At 48.5% G+C, this 20683-nt stretch overlaps 1 protein-coding gene across 2 annotated transcripts; it reads right to left on the reverse strand.

The window, feature by feature from the left end:
• Positions 1–261: 261 nt before the first annotated feature.
• On the reverse strand, positions 262–18940 carry Ddx27 (DEAD-box helicase 27). Of its 2 annotated transcripts, none has more exons than XM_006993535.4 (21): positions 18763–18940; positions 16420–16566; positions 14233–14292; positions 13889–14048; positions 13333–13376; positions 13140–13226; positions 11889–11994; positions 9959–10132; positions 8302–8452; positions 6755–6854; positions 6511–6652; positions 6087–6240; positions 4586–4667; positions 4322–4499; positions 3096–3202; positions 2889–2991; positions 1483–1577; positions 1285–1408; positions 1017–1104; positions 531–602; positions 262–414 (listed from the first exon to the last, which is right to left on the reverse strand). In XM_006993535.4, the coding sequence occupies exons 1-21, from the start codon at positions 18853–18855 to the stop codon at positions 396–398; spliced, it is 2286 nt and encodes a 761-aa protein (XP_006993597.1). In that variant the 5' UTR covers positions 18856–18940; the 3' UTR covers positions 262–395. The 2 variants fall into 2 exon arrangements, with proteins under 2 accessions (XP_006993597.1, XP_076427250.1); XM_076571135.1 differs by lacking the exon at positions 18763–18940 and adding an exon at positions 18348–18740.
• Between the last annotated feature and the right edge of the window lie 1743 nt (positions 18941–20683).

A 20683-nucleotide genomic window follows, 5' to 3' on the forward strand; every position in this document is an offset into this window, starting at 1 on the left:
GCACTGGCTGCTCTTCCAAAGGTCCTGAGTTCAATTCCCAGCAACCACATGGTGGCTCACAACTATTCAGAACACTGTATAAAATAATAAATCTTTAAAAAAAAAAAAAATTGTAATGAGATCTGGTGCCCTCTTCTGGCCTACAGGGATATGTGCAGACAGAACACTGTATACATAATAAATAAATAAATATTTTAAAAAAATATTAAAAAAAAAATCACCCAACAGCTTTTAAAAAAAAAAAACAAACAAACACAAATAGCAGGCTTATTTAAGATTTTTTCTCTTGTTATAGTTACTGTTTTACAAATGGAAAAAAAACAGACCAAGACAGGGTAACTTCCCACAGGGAAGGGATATAAAATTGGCCCATTCAACTTCTTCACGCCACTGGGTTACTTCTTTCTCTTATACCTATTAAGAAAATCAACAAAATTAAAGCCATTAGGAAGAAGCAAAGCTTTCTTCCAATACAGCTTGCTTCTTCAGCCCCATGGGCACCACCTCTGCCCTCCAAAGCACAACATCACCTGGACTTAGATTTGAAGTTCCCTCTTCTCTGGCGGGACAGACCTAACTGTTTTCTCTCTTCAAAGGAAGGGCTGTAAGAGATGAGATGTGAGATGGGCAGGCTGTGGGGCCTGTGAGTGATGCCACTCCATCTCAGCTTCACAGAGAGGGTAGCAGAGGTGGAAGCGGGCAGCCAGGTGAGTTTCAGGGCCTGGGATCCAGGCTCCCGTGGGCTTCTACAAAACAATCCGCATTTCTGGAAGCCAGCCACCAGCTTCATAGATCAGCAGGAAGAGGCTTTTCCACCAGCCTAGACTGAGATGTCTAGATCAGGGGGGACTTAAGGAACAGAGACACCTCTCCTGCTTTTGCACATCAGGTCTGGGGGCAGAGAAGCACCCCGAGTCACAGCATTAGGAAGCTCTAGGTAAGAGCTGGGAGCGGGCAAGGATGCAGACACCTCACTTTATAACACACCAAGGGCCGAGGAGCACTTAAAAGCCTACCCAGCTCGATACTGTTTCAGGGCCTTCTTGCTCGTGTTGGTGAGTTCTTCATCAAACACAGACTTCTTCTGCTGCTTTTGCTTCTTGGCTGCACAGAGAAAAATGGGTCGGAGGCTGCTAAGTCCCTTGAAGCTCTACTTGAGGATTCCAAAGCCAGTGGAAGACCATATATACGGGTACATCCCACTTCCTCCAAAGTTGGCCACTGCCATCCCCGCCAACTCCTCCTGCCATGGTGCAGATACTGAGTGGACTCCCGGCCTCTTACCAGGGCCTGCTGCAGGCTCATCCTCGGGCATTGCCCGTGCTCGCTTGGTTCTGCGGTTCCTCTTGGCCAGCCGCTCTGCGAACATCTGAGCCTTGAGGATTTCAAACTGGGACCTCTCCTCTGCCTGAGGGCAGAGTGAGCGATAAGCACAGGACAGCAGTGCTCCACGGGACCTCACTCCAGAGGGAGGCCACTCACCGTCATCTCCCCCTTTTTCTTGGCATCCTTCATAAACTTCTTTCTTTTCTTCTTTCCTCTTAAGGCCAAGTCGAACTCCTGCAGAGCCTTGGCAACTGGAGTGAGAACAGAGCATGGGGTTCAGGGGCTGTTTCTTTCTGTCTTTAAAACTTAAGATGAAAAGTAACTGGGGGACTGACGGCTCACTTAGAAAAGTGCTTGTCAGGTAAGAATGAGGGGCTAGGGAGAGGGGAAGACATTCCCCAGTAGGGCAGCTGCTGGCAAACTGCCCCTGCTCAAGGACCTAGGCCTACCCATGCTCTTGCCAGTGACCCAATGAAATTCGCAGCCTTGAAAAGCAGACTTCAAAGCAGGAGGGGACTTGCTGGAAAGAGGCTCAGTGTGGAGGGGGAGGGGACGGCAGAGGAGGGTATGATCCAAATATACTAATACACAATGAAACTAACAGAATAAAGACATTTTTAAAAGAGTAAGGACCTGAATTTGATACCTAGAACCAACTTTTTTTTAAAACTGGCTTTTTGACACAGGGTCTATGTAGCCATAGCTTGCCTGGAACTCACTATGTAAAGTAGGCTGGCTTCAAACTCACAGAGAGCCATCTACAATCATCTACACAGAGATTAAAGATAAACTCAAGCACCTAGAACCCATTTAAGAAAAAAGAAAGATTAAAAAAAGAAAAAAAGTGGGTGTACTGGTAACCCATTTATAATCCCAGCACTGGGATGGCAGAGACGAGGGCTTCCTGGCTAGCCAGACTAGCCTATTTGCTGAGTTCCAGGCCAATGAGAGACCCTGTCTCAAAAACTAAACCAAGTGGATGACATATAACACTTGGAGAGCGACAGCTGAGGTTCTTCCCCCCCACACACTGCTGATCATCTGCACTTCACCAAGGCCCGGCTGCTCACTACAGTGAAGGTGCTCACTGTCTCTTGACTCCTGCTACAAAGGATGAAGACAGGTTTAACCCAGTCCTCAGCACCTTCCACTGATCATCCCAGCCCCACTGTACCAGAAGCCTAACACACTCACCCTTCCTGCCTGTCCCATCAAACAATGCAGGATTTCTGAAACTGCTGGCACAGTCTATATGGGAAATAACTCTGAAATCACCACTAGAATTAGAAATGTGCATATTTCTTCTCCACCTTCAGGAGTTTATCCTACAAAGCAAAATGCTTACTTAAATTAGGGGCACATGTTCAAAGTTTCTCATGACATCCCCATGGCAAAAACTGGAACAACTTTCACTATCCCTTAACAGGGAGAAGGTAATTTTAATTACTCAGATGACTAAGAAGCATGCTGTCACTTTAATTTTTCAAGCTGGGAGGCAGGGTCTAGAGACTCAGGTCCTCACATCTGCGCGGCAAGCATTCCCACCAGTGCTCAAGACTTACTCTTCTCCTTCTTCCTCTCTTCTTTGGTCTGGAACCAGCTCCTCTCAGGCTCCTGCTCTGCCGTCTCCTTCCCCTTCCCCAAGAGCCGCTTTGCCGTGTCGATCTGTGGGGGTGACAAGGACACTGGTGGAGCTGCAGCAGCCCCTGCCAGGTGAGCATGCAGCTGTCCCTGGGCAGCAGGGTGAGGAGATGGCCACACAGCCTCACCTGGGCTTCTGACTGCTGCAGCTCCTTTTCCTCTGCCTCCAGCTGCAGCACCGCATACACATCTTTCTCCATTTTCTCAATCTTGTCCCGGAATTTGAGGATAACATCTTACAGGAAATGAAGAGAGAATAAAACTGAGGGGGACAACTCGGCGGCTAGTGGAAGTGGCGCAGACGCCTACTTCCTGACACAGAACTTCCTTGCTGAAGACCTCCCACTAAGAACAGGGCCTGTGATGCTGGCCTATATCCCTGCTTACTCGGGAGACAGAGACCTGCTTGGGCCCAGGAGTCTGGGGCCAGCCTGAGCACAACAGAGCCAGAACTCATCTCAAAAGCAAACAAACAAGGGTTGGGGAGATGCCTCACAAGGACGAAGACACAAGTTCAGATCTCCAGAACCCACATGTGTTACCTGGACATTCATGCAGACAGACCACCCTTACACATAAAAAATAAATAGAACCTCAAAACAAATGAAAAAGAAACCAGAAAAAAAGGGCACCTATAGATAGAAGACACTGAAGGCTATGTCCCAATATGAACAGTGATGAGCTCTTTGATTACAGAGCTTATTTTATTATCACTGATTCCAACAAGCAGACTCAGCTTTGCAACATTAAACAGATAAGCCAAAGCCAGGCATGGTGGGTGGTGCAAACCTTTAATCCTAGCACCCAGGAGGCAGAGGCAGGTGGACTTCTGTGAGTTTGAGGCCAATCTGGTTTACACAGAGAGATCAAGTCTCAGAAAAGAAAAAGGAAATTAGTAAATAAATAAGGCCAACTTGATCAACAGAACCAGTTCAAGGCCAGCCTGAACAACTGAAGAGACCTGGTCTCAAAATAAAAAAAGGTCTGGGAATAAAGCTCAGTGGTAGAGTACTTGCTGAGCATATACAAGGCCCTAGGTTCCATCTCTAGTATTGGGGTAAAAATAAGGAGGAAGGAAGAAATGCCCATACTAACAGAACAAAAGGAAGGAGCCAAAAGAATGAGTGCCAACCTCCCCTCCTTGCCCACCAATAGGAAGGGGGGTTGATGAGACAGAGACCTCTCTTCACTTCTAAGAAGTTCTGATGAGCTGGACCCCACATTCAGCATTCTATCATCATCCTTTGGTGCACAGCCTGACACCCAGGAAGGGGAGGGGCCTGTCCAGGGTACTCAGGAGGCAGCAGAGCTCTTGGCATCACCCTGCCTGAGCCCAGCACCCTGTGCTGCTCACCCTGGGGGATGATCCGCGCCTTCACTGGGGCCTTGGCAGCCTTCACAATCTCCTTCAGCATCTTCCGCTCCTCTTCTCCCACCAGAGAGACCGAGCGCCCAGCCCTGCCAGCACGTGCAGTCCGCCCCACCCGGTGCACATAGTGTTTGACAGTGTTGGGCATGGTGAAGTTGATCACCTGGAGGGAAGCACAGTGAGGTACAGTGGGCAGGCACAGGGAGGCACAAGGACTCCCCCACAGCAAGCGACACAAGACTCACTCACCGTTTTCACTCCTTCAATGTCAAGCCCACGGGCTGCCACATCTGTGGCCACCAGGATGTCAATCTGTTCATCCTTAAAGCGCCTAGAAAGAGCCACAGATATGTTCAGTAAGCTACCTCAGCCCAAGACAGTGAAATGGCTCATCAGGTAAAGGTATGTGTTACTAAGCCTGAGGAAGTAAGTTCAATCCCTGGGACCCACGTGGTGGAAGGAGAGAATTGATTCCTACATGTTGTCCTCTGACCTCCACATGTGCACCATGGCACACATACAAGCACAAATAAATAAAAAGAAACAGAATAAAACTAAAAGTTGGACGGGCGGTGGTGGCACACGCCTTTAATCCCAGCACTCAGGGGCAGAGGCAGGCGGATCTCTGTGAGTTGGAGGCCAGCCTGGGCTACAGAGTGAGTTCTAAGACAGCTAGGACTATTACACAGAGAAACCTTGTCTCGAAAAGCCAAAAACAAAAATAAATAAATAAAGTTGGCAGGGCAGTGGTGTATACCTTTAATCCTAGCACTCGTAAGGCAGAGGCAGGAGGATCTCTATGAGTTCAAGGCCAGCCTGGTCTGCAGAGTGACAGCCAGAGCTACACAGAGAAACCCTGTTTCCAAAAACCCAAAAATAAACAAACACACACATGAATTCGCCGTGAATCCTTCTCGGAGTCCAAGCACAGGGGGCGGCTCATCATACTGTGCTCACATTTTAATTTATGAGAAGCAGCTGGGCATGTAACACTGGGACTTGTGCAAGCCTCCTACCAGAGCCACACCCCAGCCCATGGGCACAAAGTTCAATGCCAGTCCCCCACACTCAGCCTTAACCAGCATTACCTGAGCACATCAAATCAGGTGTATACTGTCTCAGGCAGCAGCAATTCCTGTGACATTCAAGTTCAGGAACAGTCTATCTACACTACAGCACGAAGCAGAGGCCACAGCCTCAGTGGGTGGAGCTTCCTCGCATCACACACACCTCTCAGCCTGTGACGAATGGGCAGGCGTGAGGGCGTTCTGAAGGCCCCGTTCCTGCAGCTCTGCTCTGCTCTGTGAGGACTAATGACAAACCCACGGGGACGCTGCAGCCTGTGCAGCAATGATGCTCAGGAAGTGACTGCTGCCCGAGTGTGGGTTGGAATCAAGTGACTTGTGAGCTGCTCTGCGAAAGCCACACACAGACCATGTGTTTCCTGCTGCCGATCCACAGGAAAGCAATCGGCGACCTGCTACACAATCAGGCAAGTTCTAACTACAAGCAACCTTACGTGCACCGGTTAAAACTAAATGTTTTCTGAGACATCAGTGATTTCCACCTCAGTCTCCAAGAAGCTGGGACCATAGGAGTTGCAGACACTGGTTTAGGTCAAGTGTTTAAAGTGGGCACTGGGCTGTTCTGTGTCCCCTGCCGCTGCTCTAACACAACCCCCGGAGTCCCAGTCCCTTCACAAGGAGCTCGCCGCAGCCTGCCCAGGAGGGTAGCACTGAGTATTACCTACCGGAGGGCCTCCAGCCGCTGCGTCTGTGACAAGTTGCCGTGGAGCTCGCCCACCTGCAGCCCCAGCAGCCCCAGCAGAATGTGCATGCGGTGGGCCTGCTTCTTGGTCTGGGTGAACAGCATCACATGGTCGGTAAAGGTTCTCATCAGTAGAGCTGAAGGGAGAAAAGTGAGCCAGCATGGGGCAGACTGGGCTCACAAGCCAAGGCAATGATGGAGAAGCCAACTCCCTAGTGTGGTCAACATCATGGAGTGGGGAAATGGGAGGCAGCGGGACAGGTGGCCTCCAGAAGAGGCGACGTGGGCTGGGTGATAAGCAATGCCACTGTTTGAGCTAGGGGAGAAGGGATGGAGGTGGCCAGGGGTCAAAAGCAAGAGCTTGAGTGCAGATGCCCACCCTGTCCAGTCCTGCCCTGGGCCTTCACCTGCCACAATGGCTTCCCGGTCCCCTTCCCTGTTAGGCCGGATCCTTATGAACTCTTGCCGAAGGAAGGGAGCTACATCGGTGTTGCTGTTGACAAATATCCGCACAGGGTTCTTTAAGGAGACTGAAGCCAAATCTTTGACCTGCCAAGTACAGGGTCAGAGCTGCTCAGCTCAGAGAGTTGGAAAACACAGAAAGACGGCTTTCCCAGCTGGCATCCTCTGCAGGCCACTAGGCACACCCACCTCATCTGTCATGGTGGCTGAGAAGAGCATGGTCTGGCGGTGGTGGGAACACATTCGGATAATCTCCTTCATCTGCTCCTCAAAATATTCATCCAGCATTCTGGAAGAAGGGGAGAGACATGCTCTTCTGTCAAGAGTGAGGGTCAAGAGATCACACCGGCCAAGGTTGTATTGTGACTCCTGTTTACCCTATGATCACTGTTATCTCACCCTAAATTATCTCTGAGTCTCAAAGACTCCACCCTTATACTCTGCAAGGCGCTGAGATCATGACAGCTTATCCCCAGAGTCCTAGCATATACTCGTGATGGACAGTAGCCTGCGCCTACATAACCACAATGTCAAACATCTGAGTGCATGGACAAGAGCAGACCTCCACTGCTCTCCCAAATGCTTCTGGTGGTCGTACGTCTTTAGTCTCCATCTACACTATCTCCTCACAGCCTTGCTCTGCTTTTGTTGTGTCCTGGTGACTGGACTGATAAGCCATCCCTGGGACAAGGCTGCTGGATAAGGACTCAGAAAAACTTGATGAGGTTAAGGAGATGGTGCTGTGCAGAGAAAGAGCCCCACGGTAGGTGCTACCAGAGTTTACCAATGGGTGCACCACAGACATGAAACACTGAGATGAACAACTGAAGGCCTGGACTGCCATTAGCTGAGCTGAGGAGAGGCACATGCGAGATGCTGCTCAGTTCTTCCAGGATTCAGTGAGGGTGAACCATCCTCCCAACCGACCTCCATCAGAGGTCCAACTGGGATATGTATGAGACAGCAAGCAAAGGAGGGCGTGGGGTGGGAGGGGGGCAAGTGTGGAGGGCAGAAGCATGGAGGGAGCAGTCCTGGAGATGGCCCTGCCTGCATTACTCTCTGCAGTCATGCATGAGATGGACACCTTTCTTATTCCCATGGACAGACAAGGAAAGGATTGGTTCTGAGGATCTCAGTCACGTTCTCAACCCTCGGGAAAATGGTATGCCTCACATTATTAGACCTTCTTTTGAGACAAGGTCTCACTCTGTATCCAGGCTGGTCTGGAACTTGCTATGTATGCTGAGCTTGGCTCAAACTCTTGGTAATCCTCCTGCCTCAGTCTCCCAGCCTTCCAAGTGTTGGGATTACAGGCAGGTAGCACTATTCCTGAATGACCTTTCCTACCTCTTTTTTTTTTTTTTTTTTTTTTTTTTTTTTGGTTTTTTCGAGACAGGGTTTCTCTGTGTAGCTTTGCGCCTTTCCTGGAGCTCACTTGGTAGCCCAGGCTGGCCTCGAACTCACAGAGATCCACCTGGCTCTGCCTCCCGAGTGCTGGGATTAAAGGCGTGCGCCACCACCGCCCGGCGACCTTTCCTACCTCTTAAACAGCTCACTCCAGAGGGAAGAAAGAGGAGGGGAAAGAGCACACATCTATACCCAGGGAAACCCGACCTAAATCTGGACAGAAATCCAGTGTCAACTGTTAACTGGTGTTACACACCAGTGACCAAGAGCTTTAGAGAGTACCACAGGGTAAAAATGCAGGATTCCCAGGCCCCGGCCCTCAGGCATACCTGTCAGCCTCATCCAGAATGAGCACTTCAATGCTGCTCAGATGGAAGGAAGGGCAGTTGTGGAGGTGATCGATGAGCCGGCCAGGTGTGGCAATAAGGATGTCTGGTGCTGCCCGAAGAGCAGCTTCCTGAGACTTCACGTCCAGGCCCCCTGCAGGGAGCAGACCCCAGTGGATGGCCTGGTCAGTCACTCATCAGTGCCACCTGCCTGGAACTCAGGCCAAATATAGAACACACACAGGGAACAAGACAGTCTGAGGCCTTGGCTATATGATTTCTCAATGAGCTTCAAGACAGATGCATTCATTACATTTGGGCTGAGGGCAAACATCAAAACAGGACTTCAGAATTGAATGACTGAAGCTATTCAAGGTCTGAGAACCAACTGTACAAAGTGATGATGTCCCTGTACATGAATACTGAGACCATCCCTGACTTCCAACTACATACAGAGGGAAAAAGAGACTACACGGCACTGGAACCTCACCGGGGACATCCGCCCCAAACACTGCCATTCACAATAAGCAGAAATCCTACCCTGAACTGATTCAAGAAAAAGGCTGAAGCCTCATCTTTCTTTTCGTAGTTTGAGACAGGGTCTCACTCTGTAGCCTAGGCTGGCAATGACCCCACCTCATCCTCCCAAGTACTAGGAGTACCCAAGATTTTATGGAAAATACTGTTTGCATGTTACTATGGAACCCAGAGACTGGCAGGAATTACACAAGCCCTTTACCATGGAACTCCATCCCCAACCCTGAATTTTCTTTCTTTTTTTTTATTTTTATTTTTTATTTTACAATACTATTCAGTTCTACATAATAGCCACAGATTCCCTTGTCCTCTCCATTCCTGCCCCCCCTGAATTTTCTTTCTTAAGGTTAAGTCTTCTTTGGGTTTGTGGACAGAGTCTCACTGTGCAGTCTTGGCTATCCTGGAACTCCCTCTCTAGACCAGGCTAGCCTCCAACTCACAAAGATCCACCTGCCTCTGCCTCTCAAGTGCTGGGATTAAAGGTGTGCATCACACATCAGAGGCTTGTTTTTAAAGGTCTGTTTCATCTTATTATGTGCATGAAATCTTTTGCCTGCGTGTGTTATGTACCCCATGTGCACGCCTGGTGCTGATGCCCACAGAGATCAGAAGAAAATGTCAGATCCCTTGGAACTTAAAGTTACAGACAGTTGTGAGTTACCATGTGGATATTGGGAACTGAAACCCAGGTCCTTTTTTAGAATAGCAAGTGTTTTGAACCACTAGCTCAACTTTCCAGCCAAGGTTAAGTTTTCTGAGTAGGAGTGCAGTTCAGGGATACGTTATCATGCAAAAGACCCTAGATTCAATCCCCAGCACCACAAATTAAAGAGGTTGAGTCCTGCCGAATACAGTGGCTCACACCTGTAACCTCACTTAGTAGCAGGAAGGTAAGGCAGGAGGATTGCTGTGTTTGAGGCCAACCTGGGCTACAGAATGAAAAATATAAAACAAAATAAAAAAGAGTTAAGTCTTAATGAAATGTATTCCCCTGCCTCTATATCCACTACGAAAATATGTCACCTGATTTTTAGATGAATCCAATCAACAGAAAGGTCTTTTCCTGACACCTGGGAGTGGGATGAAGCATTCTATTTCCCAAAGGCTGGTGGGCCTCACTTACCCACAGCCAGGCAGGTAGTGATGCTGCAGAACTGGGCCAGCTGCTTGGTGACGGAGTGCACCTGGATGCCCAGCTCTCTGGTAGGGACCAGCACCAGCACTCGAGTGACTGCAGCCTGGCGGGGCTTGTAGATCAGGCGCTCCAAGACAGGCAATGCAAAGGCCGCCGTCTTGCCTGGAGGGAGGAAAGCAGGAGAGCAGAGAGCAGGTTCAGACCTTCCATGCTTGGGTTCCCACAGAATCCAGGAACCCAGACCTCTGCCTATGGAAACATGCACCTTATGCACGGAAGTGCTTTCCTGCTGTCACACAATGTCAACGTAAACTTAGGAATTTACTAATAACTGGGCTGGAGAACCAGTCCAGCAGTCACGAGGCTGGGTGCTCTCCAGAGGACTCCGAGTCATCCATCCCACAACCCAACACCAGTGGATGCCAGAAACAAAGCTCAACATTCTTGGAGCCTTAGTTATTTATTATTTTCAGAGATTTGTTTGTTTACTTACAAGTATGTGTATGTCTGTGAATGCATGCTACATGTGTGTGCCCACAGAGACCAAACGGGGGCATTGAATCTTCTGGAACTGGAGTTAGAGACAGCTATGAACTGGCATGTGGGGGTTGAGAATTGAACCCAGGTCCCCTGGAAGAACAGCCAGTGCTCTTAACGACTAAGCTCTCTCTCTAGCACCAAGACTTACTTATTTTTATATTTTAAATGTGTATGAGTATTTTACCTGTATGTGTGTATGCCTAGTGCCCATGAAGGCCATTAGAGATCAGGTGTCTGATCCTCTGGAACTGCAGTCAGATGGTTATTAACTGCCAATTGGGTGTTGGGAACCAAACTTTGGTCCTCTACAAAAGTAGCCAGTGCTCTTGACTTCTGAGCCATCTCCCCAGTTCCAAAGTTCAGCGTTCTATAGTGAGTCTGTGAAGACGAACTGGCATCTCCATAGCTTTAGAGGCCGCTAAAATCAGCAGTGGAGGAGCTGGGCTCGGTTAAAAGTGAGTGCTGCCTTCTAGGAGAAGTACAATTCCCCACACCCATGCCTGGCAGCTCCCAACTGCCTGGAGAACTCTAGCTTCAGGGGGCCTGTCATCCTCTTCTGGATTCTGTGGGCACCTGCGCCCACGTGAACATATACCCACACACAGACACATAAGGAAAAATAAAATCTCTCTCTTTTGGCTTTTCGAGGCAGGGTTTCTCTGTGTAACAACTCTGGCTGTCCTGGAACTCGCTCTGTAGACCAGGCTGGGCTCCAAATCACATAGATGCACTTGCCTCTGCCTCCCCAGTGCTGGGATTAAAGGCGTGCACCACCACCACCCAGCTAAAAATAAAATTATTTTTTAACAACAAAAATCAATGGCAATAGTGATGCACACCTTTAATACCAAAACTTGGGAGGCAGAGGCAGGAGGATTCCTGAGTTTGAGGTCAGCCTGATCTACAGACTAAGTTCTAGGAAAGCCAGAGTTATTATACAAAGCAATCGAATACAGACTTTATTCTGGTTTTTTGTTTTTGTTTTTTTGAGACAGGCTTTCTGTCTCAGTTCTGGAATTAGAGGAGTAGACCACATATCTGGCTTTATAAACGTCCTCTATAGTTCCAAAAGGCAAGTGGAGGGAGGGGCTGCATAGAGGGCTCAGTGGTTAAGAGAATTCGCTGCTCCTGCAGAGGACCCGGGTTGGGTTCCCAGCACCCATGTGGCATCCATATGGTGGTTTACAGTCTATAACTCCAATTATAGGGTACACAATACCCTCTTCTGGCCTCCACATGCCCGCACACACGGTACATGTACATATATGCAAGCAAGACACTCATGTACATAAAATAAAATAAATCTTTAAAAAGTCAAGTGTATTTAGCAACCTAGAGCCCCAGTGTGTTCTGGCTTCTGTCCCGCCTACCCTTTCACCTGTCCCAGTGGCTGCACAGGCGCAGATGTCTTTTCCCAGCAGGCCCACAGGGATGCATGCCTTCTGGATCGGGGTGGGCTGCTTGAAGCCCATGGCTGTAATGGCCTGAGGAGAGAAGTTATGGTCAGACAGGTAGATGGACAGGGAGGGAGTCACAGCAAACAACCAGGTAACTGCACCAAGCCTTACAGGGACACGCAACTTCTTGAGTGACTTCCCTCCAGAGCCTAAGACACCAGCTGCACCCAGGACAGCAGAAGACAAAAAGAAAAGCCTTGTAGCAGGCGGTGGTGGCGCATGCCTTTAATCCCAGCATTCGGGAGGCAGAGGCAGGCGGATCTCTGTGAGTTCGAAGCCAGCCTGGTCTCCAAAGCGAGTTCCAGGAAAGGCGCAAAGCTACACAGAGAAACCCTGTCTTGAAAGACCAAAAAAAAAAAAAAAAAAAGAAAAAGAAAAAAGAAAAGCCTTGCTTTGGGGACTGGCAGAAAAAAACACATCAAAAGACAAATGCCCATTCTATAGAGATAAATAAATGCAGCCAAACAGGAGCTGGAGACAACCATGAGGAAGGTGCAAGTCACAACAGGGGTGTCAGAGAGGGACTCACTGAACCTGATGGAGTGAAGGAGCACCCCAACAGACTTCTGGAAGAAGGATCTTTAAAGGAGAGGAAACAGAAATGCAAAGGAGAAAACTGTCCTCAAAAGGAGAAGAGAAAGAAGCCTGTAAGTCAATGTAAGTGAAAGTGGGAGCCTTGAGAGCTGGTGGAGTCTGCTCAAGAGGGCTCTCCGGCAGCCGTGCAGACAAGAGCATGCTAAGGGGGTCAAGGAGGAATGCCAGGAGCCTAGATGGGGACTACTACTACAACCCTTGTCAGCTAGAGTGCAGATGCACACCTGCATCCCAGCCCTTGGGAGATGAAGGCAGAAAGATCAGGAGTTCAAGACCTACCTCGGCTACACAGCAAGTATATAGCAAGCCTGGACTATGAGACCCTGTCTAAAATGAATGGGCTGGAGAGATGGCTGGACAATAAGAGCACTTGCTGCTCTTGCCGAAGACCTGAATTTGATTCCTAGCACCCACGGCAGCTCACATCACCTCTCACTCCAGCTCCAGGGAATCCAATGCCCTCTTCTTGCTTTCACAGGCACCAGCACATGAACATGCACATGTTTCACATGAGCACATGGCCACACAGAGAATTAAATCAATCAAAAAAAATCAACCCCCATTGCCAAAGCTACTACCTTCAGGAGGGGCCGAGACAGATTCATGTCCTGGAAGGAGAGGCTTTTGTCATACTCAGACGCATCTTCAAAGAATCCTCCTGCTTCCTGCACCAGATTAGACAACAGAGAGAACTCAGCAAAGCAACCCAAGCCTAGGTGACCTTTCAGGGTGTGAAAGTGAGCTGCCCAGTGACCGCACACCCAGGCTCACCTGGCCCTTCTTCTTCTTCTTCTTCTCCTTCACTTTGAGTGTGTCTATGGGAAAAACAGAGTAGTGAGCACGGCCTTCCTCACCCAGCACCTGCCTCTGCTTCCCATGTCCTCAGTGCTGTCCACAGTGTCCAGGAAGGCACTCTCCAATCCTTCTTTCACAGATAAGGACACTGTGTGGTCACATAGCAAAACTACTCCTTTGAATACAGACAGGACCCCAGCCTGGTAAGTACAACGTGGACAGTAGGCTCTTAACACAACACTGACACGTCAGTGAATTCTATCAAAATACTCACTGAACCCCCACTACATGGGTGAGCCCAATGCAACTCAGTCACCCCAAGTAGGTGAGCTGTAGAGGAACTAACACTGCATGGAGCTGGGGTTGAGGAAAGCAGCAGCTACCTGCAGAGAATTAGCACCTGACACAGTGGGAAGTAAAGAGAACCACAGGTAGGGCACCCAGCACTGCGGGAGACAGCAGAGCTCCTACACAGCCAAACGGATGTATCCCATCCGTTTCCTGTCGCTTCCAAAGTTTAGCATCGGTCTACCTGCTTTGGTGAGGACCTCCTCATCCCCAGAGGAGTAGTCAGTTTCAGAGTCTTCGTCCTTGGAGTCTGCCTCATTCCCTCCCAGATCCTCCTGTCCCTTCAGGTCACAGCTTGCCCTGTCTTCTTTCTCCTCCACCTTCCCAGACTTGGCTTCCTTATCCTAGGAAAATAAAGTAGGGGTGACGACAAATACCAGGACTCAGAACCTAAGAGAAGCCATACTCAGCTCAACAGCCAGAAGAGGCTGTGTGGCCGCCGGGCATCGAGGAGTGATGACCACCCAGACAGTGAGGCCAAAAGACACTGCCCAGACCTCCAACTCCACAGCTGGGCTCCCTTCTCACCTCTGCTTTCCTTCTCCTCCGCACTTTATCAATCTTCTCATCCAGGGTAGTGGCTGCCCTCTGCAGAGAAAATCCAGACAGGAAAAAGAAATGTAGATGCAGAAAGCACACCACCCAGGCATGTCACAGGGTCAGGCCTCAAATGTTAGCATAGAAAAGGCTTGTCTGAGGTAGGCACGGTGACTCACACCTGTAACCTAGCATTTGGGAGACTGAGGCAAGAGGCCATGAAATCAAAGCCAGCCTTGGCTACACAGTGAGTTCCAGGCAAACCTGGAATGTAGTAGCGCCCTACCTAAGACTGTCAAGGCTATTAGACAACCCTACCTTAGGCTTATCTAATTTTAGAAAAAAAAATTTTTTTCAGAACTGAGGACCGAACCCAGAGGAAGCGCTCTACCACTGAGCTAAATCCCCAACCTCTGCATACTACTGACAACCAAAAGAGGATTTGATCCAAACACATTACGTGCATATATGAACATTTAAAAAAAAAAAAAAAAAAAAGTTAAAAAAAAAAAAAGCTGAGCAGCGGTGGCGCACGCCTTAAATCCCAGCACTCAGGAGGCAGAGCCAGGAGGATCTCTGTGAGTTTGAGGCCAGCCTGGTCTACAGAGCAAGATCCAGGCACTAAAACTACGCAGAGAAACCCTATTTGGGGGGGGGGGGGGGTAATGAAATAGTTTGTTAAAAAAATAAAAATAAAAGGATAGTCAAGGCTACACAAAGAACCCTGTCTCCAAAAACCAAAACAAATAACTAATTAAAAAAAAAAAAAAAGCTGGGTTACTAAGAATCAATACAAAACCTTTTTTTTTTTTTTAAGACCCTGTTTTAGAGGCTGGAGAGATGGCTCAGCAGTTAAGATCACTCACTGCTCACATTATAGGGCCTGAGTTTCTCAGACTCTGGGCCGCCCACAGACATCTTGAACTCCAGTTTCAAAGGATCCAGCTCCCTATCCTTTTTTTTTTTTTTTTCTGTTTTCTTTTTGGTTTTTTGAGACAGGGTTTCTCTGTGCAACAGCCCTGGCTATCCTGGAACTCACTCTGTAGGCCAGGCTGGCCTCGAACTCATAGAGATCCACCTGCCTCTGCCTCCTGAGTGCTGAGATTAAAGTCATGAGCCACCACCACCCTGGCCCAGCTCCCTATTCTAACCTCCGTGGGAACCTGTACACACCTGGCAGATACACACACACACACACACACACACACACACACACACAAAAGAATAAAATAAAGCTTGGTGTTAGAGAGAGAGTTCAGCTCAGTTAAGAATACAGCTGCCCTTATGGAGGACCTGGGTTCCATTCCCAGCACCCGCAGGGCAGCTCACAAACATCTCTAACTCCAGTTCTAGGGGATGTGACACTCTCTTCTAGACTCCATGGGCACTGCATACATGTGGTGCATTTACATGCACACTTCAAACTCTGTTGTGCTAGCTAGTGTTACAGCATGTGCCACCATGCCTAGGTATGGGCATTTAATAAATAAAGAAAAAAATACATTTACTTACTTATTGAAGCAGGTATGGCAGATAAGAGCCACAGAGAGCATGTGGAGGTCAGAAGACAACCAGTGGGACCCAGTTCCCCCTTCTGCCATGTGGGTTCCAGGGATCAGGGTTAGGTCATCAGGTTACAAGTGCCCTTACTACCTCACTAACTGGAATACTATATCTCTGATATTCTAAATGTCAGCTGTAGACAAATTAATGTATTTCTCACTATGATCTACAATAAGACCATTTTACAGTGCTTTCCACAACTGGTAATTCATGAGGGCTGTGGGGTACCGGTAGCCTCCTCTCCCTACCCCATCAGACCTATATAACCCATTTTCAAATGGTTCCCAAAGCTGCAGAATATAAAATAAAGGTAAGGTGGATGGTGGTGGCACATGCCTTTAATCCCAGCACTCAGGAGGCAGAGGCAGACAGATCTTTGTGAGTTCGTGGCCAGCCTGGTCTACAGAGCGAGATCCAGCAAAGGCACAAAGCTACACAGAGAAACCCTGTCTCAAAAACCAAATAAATAAATAAATAAATAAATAAATAAATAAATAAATAAATAAATAAATAAATAAAATAAAAAAAATAAAGGTAAAGGGCCATGAGATAAATAAGGGTTTGTCCTAATACCCACTTTCTGTCCAGCCTTAACTGTCTCCCCATTAGCCTCACCTTCTTCTTGAGCTGGTTCATGACATCAGCCATGGCCCAGCTGTCATCATACATGCCCTCCTTCTCAGTGAAAACGAAGTCAGGGTTGAAATCAGCACTGCGGTTCTTCTGCAGAGCTTTCTGCTTCCGGCCCAGCACAATGGGTCCCTGCGAGGAGGAGAGGTGAAAGAGACAGGCTGAGATGGAGGGATAGCAGAACAGGAAGAAGGAAGGGAGGAGGCCTAATAGGAGAAACCCACAGCTGGAAGCATGGACCAGTGGGGAGAGCCTGCCTAGCGTGTAAGAGGCCCTGGGTTCAAATCAGCACACAGAATACAAAAGAAACACATAAGGCAAATATGGACAGACAACACGGAAGTGCCAGCCCACAACTGTGCTGGCAGGTTTGACACACCTGTCAGTGCGAAGTCAGTGGTCTATAGAAAATCTGATCAAGCACCCAACGAGCTTCATTCCAAAACGTCTGTCCAACAATTAATGATTGATCTGGGTGGGTCCAGCCCACCGTGGGAGGTGCCACCCCTGGGCAGGTGGTCCTGATTTGTGCAAGGAAGCAGGCTGAGCAAGCCAGTAAGCATTCCTCCATAGCTTCTGCTTCAGTGCCTGATTCCAGGTTCCTGCCGAGTTCCTGCCCTGACTGCCTATCATGATGGACTGTGATGTAGAACTATTAGCTGAAATAAACCATTTCCTTCCCAAACTGCTTTTGGCTATGGTGTTTTATCACAGCAACAGAAACCTAACTAAGATACATGAGCTGGGGACTGTAGTTCAGTGACAGAGCATTTGCCTAGCATGAGTGAGGCCTCAAGTTCAATTCCCAGTACTGCCAGAAGGAAAAACAAAAAAAGACTAACTTCATAATATATACATGAGGCTGGGCATGATGGCACACACTTTTAATCCTAGCACTCAGAGGCAGAGGCAGGTGGATCTGTGAGTTTGAAGCCAGCCTGGTCTACATAATGGACAGGCAGGGCTGTGCAGGGAGACCCCATCTCAATAATATTTATATTAGTAGATAACAATAACAATATACACATATCAGATCATCACACTGTATACCTTAATTATACTTAATTTTGTAGTAATACAAAATTACATTAATATACCTCACTAAAGCCGGAAAAAAAAGGTATAACTATTGAGTACCTAATATACACAAGGCTCCACACTAGGTGCTAAAGATAGAGTCATCATCTGGCCGGGCAGTGGTGGTGCACACATTTAATCCCAGCAGAGGCAGGTGGATCTCTGAGTTTGAAGCCAGTTTGGTCTACAAAGTGAGTACCAGGACAGCTCTGGCTATAAAGAGAAACCATGTCTCCAAAACCTCTGGGAAGTCAGAAACAGAGAGATCTCCAGGAGCTGACTGGCCAGCCTAGCCTAGCCTAGCCAGTGCGCTCGGTTCTGGTAAGAGAACTGTCTCCAGAAATACGGTGGACAGCTCCTGAGGAATGACACTTGGTGTTCACGAACCTTTGGCCAGCCAACGTTACACATACCCACACACATACACTGCACCTGCAGGTGCATATACACCTTCAAGCATGGACACAAACCACACTACACGGGAACAGTGGACAGTCGATGAATGGCAAGGGCTGTGAGAGTCAAATGGTGTAAAGGGCAGAGCCTGACCCACTCTGAAAGCCACAGGAAAGCAGCTGCAGGGTTGGGAGCAAGGAGCACTTCCAACGGGACTGCATCATGGGAAGAAGACCACTCTGCTGCTAGGTGAGAACGCTACTAGAAGGGGACGGGACAAACTGGAAACGAAGTCTGTGAGGGTCGCCGGTGTCCAGGTGTGACTCGGCAGTGGGAGGAACAAAGAAGAGCGTGGATGGTCGGAGAAGCCTTGGACAGACTCCTAAGCTGGCCTGCAGGCCACCAGATGGGGGAGGACAAACCGTCCAAAACAACCTCACCGCTCCATCCTGAGATGCAAAGACTGGAGCCTGAGAGTTTAGCTTTCTCGGAATTCGACTGCAGAGGCCGTGGGCCATCCGAAGGGCCATGTCAGGCAGGTAGATGCCAGTGTGAGGCACGCGGTTCTTGGTTGGTTTGTCTGTTTCTCGCCACTCGCCCTACAACCACTTGCTCGAGGCTACATCCCCACGGCCCAATCCACGGCTACCGCCCGGGGGACTTGACGGATAGAAGGGAGCGTGGTGTTCCCGACCGGACGGGCAGCAAGACCGACTCCGCCTGCGGCGGTCGACTCTGCCCAGCCTGGGTGACACGGCCTGCTCGGGGCACCTCTGCACGCTGAGGGGGTCTGGGGCCCGCAGCACGTTCCGCCCACCACTCCTTCCCCCGCCGCTCCCGGCTGCCGGCTCCCACCTCTTCTTGGTCGTCTCCGGAGTCCGACTCGGGCTCCACCGGCACCTCGTCATCTTCGCCGATGGTCCCGATGAAACCCAGCTCGGCCAGCATGCTGAGGAAGCTGCCACTTCCGGGAGAGAGTGCGGCGCGCCGACCCAATCGGCCTCTTCCGGGCTCGCCTTCCGGTCATGCGCATGTGCTGTACGTCACGTCCGCTCCAGGAGAGCTTTAAGAGAACGCCGTCGGCGCTTGGGGGCGTGGCTTCGAATGATGACCTTAAATAGGTGGGGCTTTTTTAAATTAGAAAACCACGTAGTCAGTTTTCGGGAACAAATCTGAGTGTGTGCAAGGGAAAAATTAGAAGTATATATACATTTGGGAACAAAACAATAACAACAAAAAATGGAATCAAGGGCTTCCGAGATGCCTCAGAACTGTAAAGGCGTTTGCCACCCTATCCTGAGAACCTGAGTTCGATCACAGGTTCCTACAAGGTGGAAGAAGAGAACACAGTCCAGAGTTGTCCTCACATCTACACACCCTGTCCAAGTGAACACGCCCCTCTCTCTTTTCATGCACAATAATAATAAACGTGCACCACCACTGTCCTGCTATAATTTAAATGTTTTAAGCCGGGCGGTGGTGGCACACGCCTTTAATCCCAGCACTCGGGAGGCAGAGCCAGGCGGATCTCTGTGAGTTCGAGGCCAGCCTGATCTACATAAGCGAGTTCCAGGAAAGGCGCAAAGCTACACAGAGAAACCCTGTCTCGAAAAACCAAAAATAAATAAATAAATGTTTTAAATAATTTCGGCAGAAAATACAGTAACAAACAAATGACATGAAGTGATCGAATTGTAGGTAATTTTATTTTCTTAAGTTCTTAGATTTTTTTTCCACTACAATAAGCACATTGTTTTGTTTTTTGTGATTCTTCTTTTCAATCACATACTTTCTTTGCTGTTTGTTTTTTGTTTTGTTTTTGAGACAAGGTTTCTCTCTATAGACCAGGATGGCCTCAAACTTAGGGAGATCCATCAGCCTCTGACTTCCACGTACTGGGGAAAAAACAAAATGCTTTCTGATTTTTTGTTATTTTTTAGACAGGGTCACACTCTGTAGTGTGTAGCTTGCTACACAGACCAGGCTACCCTGGAACTAACAGAGATCCCCCTGCTTCTGCTTCCATCTGGATTAAACATCTATAGACCACCAAGTCCAGACAGGTCCCATTTATTATTTTTTTTAAATTATCTTTTTGTTTTGTTTTGGTTTTCTTTCTTTTTTTTTCAAGAGACACCCTGTGGTGATATTTTATTTGTCCTGAAATGTGACATTTTATTTGTATGTTAATAAATAGTTTGTTTTGAGATCAAAGGTCATAGCGAGGCATAAACAGAAGTCAGGTGGTGGTAGCACATGCCCTCAATCTGATCACTAGGCAGAGAGAGTCTCTGTGTGTTTAAAGACACAGTAAAACTTGATGACAGACACTTTTTATCCCAGTACCAACCATAGAGACCTGGAGCTCTGTATATTCAGGAAGTGATGTGGCTGGGCTTAGATCCAATGAGAAAGCAGAACAGGAAGGTAATAAGGGCACAGGTTAGACAGAAAGAGCCTCTCTTGGGAAGCTACAGCAAGGTGGTGAGCTAAGGTTAGTTGGTGGCTATTGCTCTGATCTCTACGGCCTGCACCTCTGTATTTGGCTCTGTGTTTCTTATTTAATAAGACTGTTTAGAAATTTGTCTTCAACACCCTATCTAGAAAAAGTAAAACAAAGCCGGGCGGTGGTGGCGCACACCTTTAATCCCAGCACTCGGGAGGCAGAGGCAGGTGGATCTTTGTGAGTTCGAGGCCAGCCTGGTCTACAGAGCGAGATCCAGGAAAAGTGCAAAGCTACACAGAGAAACCCTGTCTCGAAAAAACAAAACAAACA

The sequence above is a fragment of the Peromyscus maniculatus genome, chromosome 4 (genome assembly GCF_049852395.1).
Source record: "Peromyscus maniculatus bairdii isolate BWxNUB_F1_BW_parent chromosome 4, HU_Pman_BW_mat_3.1, whole genome shotgun sequence".
In the NCBI taxonomy this organism is placed as follows: domain Eukaryota; kingdom Metazoa; phylum Chordata; class Mammalia; order Rodentia; family Cricetidae; genus Peromyscus; species Peromyscus maniculatus.